The 10,002-nt window shown below is 36.7% G+C and overlaps 1 protein-coding gene across 1 annotated transcript in view; it reads left to right on the forward strand.

Moving 5' to 3' along the window:
* CHIC2 (cysteine rich hydrophobic domain 2) overlaps window positions 1-6,339 on the forward strand; it is a 29,525-nt gene extending 23,186 nt beyond the window's left edge. Inside the window, exons 4-6 of the mRNA XM_075930413.1 lie at window positions 1,915-1,971; window positions 2,138-2,197; window positions 4,282-6,339. Of these exons, the coding sequence (XP_075786528.1) occupies window positions 1,915-1,971; window positions 2,138-2,197; window positions 4,282-4,332 (168 nt within the window). The 3' untranslated portion in view covers window positions 4,333-6,339. The remainder of the gene's footprint in view (window positions 1-1,914; window positions 1,972-2,137; window positions 2,198-4,281) is intronic.
* Window positions 6,340-10,002: the final 3,663 nt, after the last annotated feature.

A 10,002-nucleotide genomic window follows, 5' to 3' on the forward strand; every position in this document is an offset into this window, starting at 1 on the left:
CTTCACAAAGTCATTGACGAGACATTCAGTGCTTTTTAAATTGGAAGTTGCATTGTGCTAAAGACCTAGTACAGATTTACGGAGGGCTGAAAGCAGTTAGATCATGTTCTTTTCATGGTGCGATTAGAATCAAATCGATTTCCCTACAGCCTTCAGCATTCAGATGGCAATTTTAACAAAGCTTGGGGGCTAGACAAGGGACAAAACGACTGAACTGAATGTTAATTACACTCTGCAGCCTTATTTTCTTTTGATTTGGAGCTGACTGGCAACTAAATTAACAAAAGTGTGACCATAACTGCTGCCCTATTTTCATTTAAAAGGAGAGCAGACTCTAAAAGGCTATCTTTACAAAGAAACAAGTTAGGTCTGCTGATCATTGTTAAAGGGCACTGTCTTAAAAAAAAAAAGTAGTAGTTGTTGTTATTATTTTTATTATTATTATTATAGTAAACAAAAAACCTCAATTCCAAAAAAACCCGATGCAATACACTAAGTCACTGACAAAACCATGTTTAATGTCCCTATAATGTGTGATTTTAAAATATAATGTAGTTGAAACACAACCCAATAATGATTATTCCTAGATTATAATTAATTTATTTTTAATCCTATGACCATAGCTCAGGCTTAAATATGTTTGTTGAAAGGTTGTATGGTAACTAAAAAGCAAATAGCTGACTTTAAATAAATATTAACATTTTGTTTTTGAAATGCCTAACCAATCAGTTGAAAGCAGTCGTTTAATTTTTATTTTCTTCAGCTTATACTTGCTTGATGCACAGATTTGTCGCTTGTCATTGTTAGTGTTTGTTTATATTACCTCTGTTATTTTGCAATAATAACAGCAAGATGCTTCCCCCTTCACCCCATTGCCTTGTAAGGAAGCTGCAGCTGCACTAAGTTGCAGTTGATCCTTGTCGGTACTGTGTCCTTTTGCACCTGCAGCTCTGTTGGTCTCATCTTAACACCTGGCATCATGAATTATCCTCTTTTATTCATACTTGCTAGCAAATCCCATTAAGGACTGAGCAGTATACATTGCAGCAGTCAAATGACCATAAATGTCGGTGTACGTTTCTAAAATGTAAATACAACTAAATTAGTATACCCAAATACTCAAAATATCACTAGGCGTGAAGCTGTTGTTAAAGATTGCCATTTTCATTACATTTTGTATACATGCAAAATGTCAGTTGTAAAGATTTATCGAGGTTTAGATTTTAAAATGTCAGAATTCTTTCCATGAAATGTCAAATGTAAAAACACAAATATCCAAACGTTTAGAGTCTGAAATATTGATATTTCACTGCATTTTTATGTAAATCATAGATTTTTTATAACCACTTAAGATGGTAACTTGCACAAACGCTTAACTTTCTGTATTTGGACTTCTCTGGCAAGTTTTCAGAGGTTAAGATATAAAAGATTTTGTTAAAGATCTTGCTTAGATAGAATATTAGATATTTATCCTGGACATCTTACATTACAAAATAAGGTTTACAGCATCTTTCAGCTGTTCAAATACTAACCTTTTGGAAGCAGTATATTCACATTGATATTATTGTGTAACATTCTTTTTGATACTTAAAAAAAAGTCTCAAAATTGCTGTTTGAGTACTCTGAGGAGACATTTTTAAGGCCAAAGCTAGTCTCCAAGCAATTAAAACACATATGAACCACTGTGTTCAAAAGTTGTAATGCTTTTTTCATATGGCCCAAGATTTTATTTTTTTAAAAGGGTCATTTCTGCTCTAGTTACAGTTCAATACTACAGAAGGTTTGATAGTATTGCAGACCACCCTGTACTCAGTCACTGTCCTATACCTCTCCCCTTTTCACACAAAAGCAGCTGCAAAACAAAGTTTTTCTAAAACCAGTCAAGAGTAAAATTCTTTCTCATTTGTCTTCCAGACACGAAGATCGATTGAGAAGTTATTAGAATGGGAAAACAATAGGTTATACCACAAGGTGAGTGCCGCAGGGAGCAGCTTCGTACTGTTGGAGTTTGAATTGCACAGTATGGAAACAGATGCTTTTGTTGAACGAAAAATATGAAAGGTGGACAAATGGGCTACTCTGTGTGCTGCAATAAAATACAACTCATTTTTCTTCTTTTTCTTTCCTCCTTGTCTAGCTGTGCTTGCATTGGAGACTGAGCAAAAGGAAATGTGAAACGAATAACATGATGGAATATGTAAGTTAAAGGGCTGTTTTGTGAGTTTCTCTATTAAATGATCATTTATTTTGCTTCTGATCTTATTCTTTTCATGATTATTAATCAGTAAAGGTGTCAGGAGCTTAATCGCCTGAGTGCAAGGATTTTCTACGGTTCACAGATGCATGGTTTCATGTGCAGGACTGATTTATAAAGTTATGAATGACTTGAAAACAAGGCTTCACTGTGTTCTGAAAAATAATAAATTAATTGCCAAGATAAAATAGCTTGAACGTGTGTTGATGGAGTGTGAAATTTTAGATGCTGTATAAAGAATAACCACAACTTTGGTTCCGCAGCAAGTCAGATATGGCTGTTTAATATAATGCTAATCAAGTCTAAAAGTATGGAAGAAGACCTTTCAGCTAAGCTGTTGGAGCTTAAGAAACCTTTAGCCTTTATAGATATTAACTGCCCCATATCTCAATTGTCTTGATAGTATCATTAACAGGGTCACTAAAATCTATTTTAAAGTTATTCTTGTAAGTAAGCTACAAAAGAAACTTCCCTTTAGAACTTTTTAGAGAATACATTCCAAAGTTACAAAAATACATACACTGAAAAGTTGCATGCCTCTACAGTCAGTCAGCATGGGATTTTGGTTTGCACACCTAGCTGTTATCTTATTCTTTTATTTGTTTTCTGTTTTATTGCTATTTCCAAAAATTTTCGAACACAGTCAAGGGAGAACGTAGTGTGGTGAGATGAGTTTGTTAAATTGATTATATAATTCAAATATGTAGGAATTCCTTAATAGAAGTGGGCCAAGAAGGAGTTAACTACTGAAAATAAAGACTAACCTTGGAGAAACACTTAAGATAGCATTTCTTAAATATGCATGGTCTTTTGTTATGTGATATTTTGTCTATTCTTTGAAACAATAAAGCCATCATAGACAATATATGAAAAGATTGGTTAAAATAGTATTTAAATAAGTAGAAATTATCTTAAAATTGTCTTTTCACTGCTTTCTTCCATTTTCATGCGAAATCCTATTTCTAGGCTGAAACATAAAAGATTTTTAATGTCTCTTCATAGAATAGCTCTATTCACTAAACTGAATAAGTAGATTTTTGTATCATTACACTTTACTCAGCCAGTTAGTTTTCTCCTACATCCCCAAATGTACTTACTGAGAGTCAGCTTTTTGTCTATTTCAGGTAATAAGCTTTTTATGTGATAGGTTTTTGATGATGAAACATTCTTTTGTTTCAAAAACTTTTAGGAATGCAATTTTAATTGATTAGAAGAAAGGCTACCTTCTTTTACCAGCGTGCTTTGAATTGCACAGTTAGAAACCAATAAAATTCAATTACATTCCTTTGTTGAACAGAGTAGAGTGTTAGGAGTCCCAATCTTACTTATGTGTCAGTAATTTTATGGACAATTTTATGGAGGGGGAAAGTTTTGAAAGGGTAGCTTTTTTTAAGATGTCCTTCAACACACACTAAGGGGTAGATTATATTCAGATAGGTTATATTGAGGGCCTCCTATATCTTGCATCCGAGTCCAGCTGTAAATATTCATGTTGAAACATAAGTTGAGTTTCTTTTTACCAACCTCAAAATTTGATATAGAGATGGGCATTGAAATATGTTAGGCAGAAGATTAGTGAAATAGTAATTTATTACTTGTTATGGAAAGTCATTGAAACTGTAAGCATGTTTTAAATTTCGAATTGATTGCAAAACTAATTTGAATTGAGAACAGCTGTTGATAGTTTGCATGTAATGTTATTCTTCAATGTATTTATCTTCTCTTTTAAACATTTAATACATTTACATTTTGTTAGGGAAAAATTGACAGGTAGCTGAATTTCTTAAAGGATTGTCATCTCGTACTGTAGCTGTGAAGGTTTATTGCTCTTAGATAGGCACATAGTGTGCATCACCTTTTGTTAGTGGTCCTTTACCTAGAAAGGGTAGCATGACCTTTGATTGTTCATTCCTTCCGCCCTTTTCCCCCTGCCTTTCTAGATAAATGGGAACACATTTTGTGAGTGGTTGCTGTGATGGATACAACTAATGCCCAGTTTCCTTAAAATTATTTTTCTTTTTACACAGGTCATCCTGATAGAATTTTTACCAAAGACACCAATTTTTCGACCAGATTAGCATTTGCTTTATTTATAGAGACTTATCCAAGTATGTTGTCTTTCCAATGGTGCCTTGCTTGGTGCTCTCATGGTGGTGACATAGCATTGGTTCTACAGATTATTGTGGTGGTTTTTTTTCTTTCTGTTTTTTTTAATAATGGCATGTTCTAAGTGCATTTTGTCAAAATTTGCAAAAGTCATTTCATGCAAATGTTTAACTACTACTTAAGTTATTACTTGTACTTTTTATGTTAATGTATCTTGATTTTTGGAGAATCTTTTATATGTGTGTGTGTATATACAGAACTATAAATATACAGCTGAAAATAGCTTATAAGTGAGCAGATATTTTTTTACTCCATAATACACATAATGAGTTGATTATAAATTGTGGTAGTTCTTTTAATTTTTAACCTGTATATCTAAGTAACTTCTATGACCATCTGCAGATTTTACTGGTGACATGTATACTAGTTGTATATTTTTACTTTCCTATCTTTCTCTGGATGGGATGCGGGAGGAAATATCATTCTTCCCCCTCTACTGGGATAATGACTTACATTTGTTTGAAACTGTCCATTTTGGAACCCAAATGTCAATGCTTCATTAGAAGTCTCTGTGCTCTTTTGTGAAGAAATCTATCAGCTGGTTCTGAAGAAGTTCTACTTGAAGATTAATAAACCGGAATTCGAAGTATTGTACTCAAACTAGAAAAAAATCACAAAGGTTTGCATGTATCTGATGACTACTAGAGCTCAGGATCACAAAAATACATTAATATTGCAACTTACAATGTATATATCTTAATTCAGGCTGATGCCATGTAACAGCTTTACTATTTTCTTCTTATTGTTCACCAGATCTTGTACACAAGGGTGCAAAACTATTTTTCAGTGAATTTATTATCCCAATAAAATATTTTTAAAGGTTTTATTTAAATAAATTTATAACCTCACATAGGCAGTTGTTTGAGAGAGATTTTGAGAAACACAGGTCCAGACACAAATGTGGGCTGATGCCATGTATCACAAAATTTAATCAAAGCTGGGTGCACAGGAGAATTTAAGAAATATATTGGATAAATATTTATTGCACCCTTGTTTCTTCCCAGTTTGTTTTACAAGGTATTATATTCTGCACAAATATGATTTAAAAACCTGTATATATATGATATATGCTTGGGTCAGGCCTTTCTATTTCATTCTGTTATTTATCTCACTTAGTTGTACATATCTTCATGTATATTTTGTTTTTAATAGCTACTTGGTAATCTTATTTTTATGTTTGTTCTTTGTATGTCTGGAATAACTGTACATGAACATAAATGTAAGCTAAGAAACTGTTCCCCGTAGATCTGTGGTAGCAAGCAATAATGTGAATAATTATGACAAACAAATATACTCTGCTTAGTATTTGTATCAATGAAAAGTTGACATCACTACAAGAATAGCTTTCTCTTTTTACTTTTTTAAATGCAAGTTTCATTTTTCATTACCAAAAACAAGTACCCGGGTGTTTATGAACTATTTTTGTATACTTCTTCAAAATAGTTATTCTTGATAAATCTTCACTTGTGAATGTCATATTCATTGTTTGATATCAGGAACTCTCTAGAAAGGTCAAGGGTTTTCTCTGAATTATTTTCATCTGTGTTCTCAATACATGTCCCAGAGTAGAAATCTTCCATACTCAGCTTTTATCTATTGATCCCCACTCTCTGCTTTTGAAGAAAGGAATTCTGTTTCTTGTGAAAGCTTCAGGTATGTTCTATTGTTATCAAAGATTTCAATGGACTGTATAAAACAGCATTTTCATGGATGTATTGTTTGGTATCTGTTATCTCTTCAAGGTTCCCTGTGGTATTTCATTAATGAAGAAGAGTCAGAGTGGTTTAAGATTTTCACTGGCTGCATATCCTTTGTAAACTTCCTATATGTGATACAACCCTGTGTTAAGACCAGAGCTATGACTATGCAAGCTGTCAAATTTGTATTAACCAAATGAATATCTGTCTAGTTTTATCAGACTTTGCAACTCAGTTTTGAAACTTCTGTGAATATCTGTTGTGCAAAAGTCCAAATTAGAGCTTTTGTCAGTCAAAAACTTTGAAAATTCCTTGATATAAAGGACAAGTCAAAACGTCTGAAAAGCTCTAAGAGCAGTTCTCATCAGACTTAATGTCTCTGACTTTGGATGGCCTCCAGAGAGACTCAGGAATTTGAGATCATTGAGGCAGTTATTGCTAACCAAGATTCTTAAATCCTTGTGGTTTCTCCTGTCAAAATAGACCATTCATCTAGTAGTAGTTATAAAATGACCTTACACAAATCCCTTTACAAAAATCATAGAAGCCAGAGATGGAAAAGACCTTAAAAAGTCATCAAGATAATCTTAATAGCAGCCAGTAGGGATTTTTTAACAACATAATTTCTAGTGTTTTGTCCAATCTGCAGTAAGTTTGTATGTCTAACCATGGTTTCATTTCCTACAAGTCCAACTACAAAAATAAAACAATTTATAGCTTGGGCAGGCAACAAGACAATGGTAAGGGGAAAAGGGGAATAATAATGATACTTTCTTTTGCATGATATTTTTCAATTATAAAGAACATCCTGAAATGCAGTTGACACTAGATTAGTTTGTGTTAACTGCTTTACAATTATGAAAGAGAGCCTGAAAATACCCTACAGAAGAAAATAATCTTTCTGATTCCCTTTAGCTAGTTAACTTTACTCCCTCATTAAACTGTGAAAGTGGCTATACATGTAAGATTTCTCATTTGTATTCTTTTTAATTAACTCAGTGTCTAGTTATGCCTATTTCACTTTTAATATGGGAAAAACTAGTGTTAGGGACATCAGTATTTGAAAGTTATGTTAGATGATTATAAGTGCTGTTTCCTTGAATTGATTGGCCAGGATTTCTCTTTCTATAGTACAGGCAGTCCCCGGGTTACGTACAAGATAGGGACTGTAGGTTTGTTCTTAAGTTGAATCTGTATGTAAGTCGGAACTGGCGTCCAGATTCAGCGGCTGCTGAAACTGACCGCCAGTTCTGACTTACATACAGAATCAACTTAAGAACCCCAGGCGTCCCCAAGTCAGCTGCTGCTGAAACTGATCAGCAGCTGATTCCAGGAAGCCTAGGGCAGAGCAACTCTGCCTCGGGCTTCCTGTAGTCAGCGCTGGTCAGTTTCAGCAGAAGCTGACTTGGGGACGCCTGGGGCAGAGCAGCTGGGGTGCTGCTGGGTTGCTCCAGTAGCGCCGCTCCTCGGTGCTACTGGACCAACCCAGCAGCACCCCAGCTGCTCTGCCCCAGGCGTCCTGATTCAGCCGCTGCTGAAACTGACCAGCAGCGGCTGAATCAGGACCTGGGGCAGAGCAGCTGGGGTGCTGCCGGGTTGGTCCAGTAGTGCCCAGAGCGGCGCTGCAGGACCAATCGGCAGCGCCCCAGCTGCTCTGCCCCAGGGTCCAAAACAAAAGCCTGGTCTGCTGGGGGGGGGGGGGCACACTAGCTGCGCCCCCCCCCCCCCCCCCCCAGCAGACCAGGGACATGGGGAGAAGAGCCGCAGCGGCAGTGGGGTGCCGCACCTCTGAGGCTTTGCTCTGGCAAAGCCTCAGAGGCGCGGGACCCGCCGCGGCTGCCGCTTCAGTCCCAGTGCCTGTGGTCTGCTGGGGACGATCCCCAGCAGACCACAGGCACCGGGACTGAAGCGGCAGCCGCGGCGGTTCCCCGCGCTTCTGAGGCTTTGCTCTGGCCTCAGAAGCAAAGCCTCAGAAGCAAAGCCTCAGAAGCGCGGGAACCCGCCCGGTGCCCCTGGTCTGCTAGAGACGGTCTCCAGCAGACCAGGGGCACCGGAGCAGCTTACGAACGGGGCTTTCTCGCCCCGGAGCTCGCAGGTAGCAATCCGCCACCTCGACCTCCGGGGCGAGAGAGCCCCATTCGTAAGTGCGGATCCGGCGTAAGTCGGGGACTGCCTGTATAAGCAAAGCAATTAGTTATCTTTTGATAGAGACAACTGAGTTGTTGAGGAAAGGCTCCTCTGCAGAGGGCTTTGGATCAGGCCCTACATGTAAAGTCTTCATGGTATTATATATTTGCTAGAACCGTTAACACTTGGTCATTCATTAAAGTTTGAAGCTTCCAATAAGATTTTACAGTTGATTCAGTAAGCTGTTAGGCAAAGGAAGGAATCTTTATAAAAGTTACAGCTAGCAAGCATTTCAATATCCCCTGCTAAGGGTACTTTTAAATACATTTTAGAAGGAAATCCTAGAGTCCCAGTTACACCCATCAGAATAACAGAACTATTCATTATATATGCTCTGGTTTCTGAGGCCTAGTGGTAGTTGAGTTCTAAATATCTTAGGAAAGTGTTAAAATTGTTTTTCCCCAAATAGTTACCAAATCCAACGTTGCCAACTCATTATTTTTATCATAAGATCTTGGAGGCATGTGATAGGTTAGAATCTTAGCTTTAAAAATATAAATTTCTAGTCATCCTAGTTGCAGGTAAACACTTGAATACATGAGTCCTAAAGGCTCAGAAACTAAAAGGAAAAGAACCATACATTTTTTTTTTTTAAATCAAGAGACATTTAAATAAATAAAATTTGGGAGGAGAGGAGTGACTCATTTGAATATTTGAGTTTGGTAATCCTCTATATAATATTAGTGGCTCTAGTCTACACCTTGAAGCACTGCATTTTTGTAGATAAGAGCCTTCTCCCTATCTGAGGTCAAAATGTTTAATGTGACTGATCCTTAAAATCAGTCAAGGATGCATCCAAATCTGAAAAGATGTCTTGGATTCATTGTAGCAACCCGGAAGTGTGAGTGGTGCCTTCAGCCTGGCTAGCTTTAGATCCATGACTGAAACCAAGTTCTTGCTTAAATAATTTGCTATTGAAAGAACAGTGTTTCAGAAGAGAAATCCATATTCATCTGTCCAAAACAAGCCTTAACTGTAAATATTGATTTTGCTAGCCGTACATAAATAAAAATATAATTCCTGAGGCATTAATAGGAAATATGATAAAAGAGCTAATAGGTTGAATGGGCCTTTCTACATGAAGACTTATTTTGCAAATGGCTTCCCAGAATGCACAACCATTTAGAATGTCATCACCCTGTGGCCAAGAGAACCCACTTCATGGTGCCATGTCAGAATGTTAAACACAATGAGCGTTTTAGATAAGGACAGATGAATTTCCTTGCTATATTGGACAGCCCTTTAATGTGAAACCTGAATGTTTCCAAGGATGACTAGTTTCACACTGAAATGCTTTCCACATGCTTTCCCTTTCTATAACAGGTGTGTCTGCAAACTAGGTGAGCCAGGATTTTCTGTTAATGGTAATTGCAATGTCCTTTTTTGCTAGAAGACAATCAGTGGGTCCTGATGGAGAAAAAAGTGCAGTGGACATAAATGCTCTTGCTACTATGTGTTGTAGTTCTAGTCTCAGTTAATGCGGTTATCTCGTTTTCCACCAGATTAATATGTTTGGTGGTGTTAATAGTAGCATGTCAAACTCGGTTTTTTTATTATCCACTGACATAGCATTAGTCTTTACCCCCAGAATTTCCTGGTAAAATGGCTAGTCAGTGTGATTTGGTATGTTTTGAGACTAGTGTGTTAAGGCTGTTAAAAATGCTTTGAGTTGTGTATTAAATTTACTATTGTCTGTAT

This window comes from Pelodiscus sinensis, chromosome 5 (assembly GCF_049634645.1).
Source record: "Pelodiscus sinensis isolate JC-2024 chromosome 5, ASM4963464v1, whole genome shotgun sequence".
Classification (NCBI taxonomy): Eukaryota; Metazoa; Chordata; order Testudines; family Trionychidae; genus Pelodiscus; species Pelodiscus sinensis.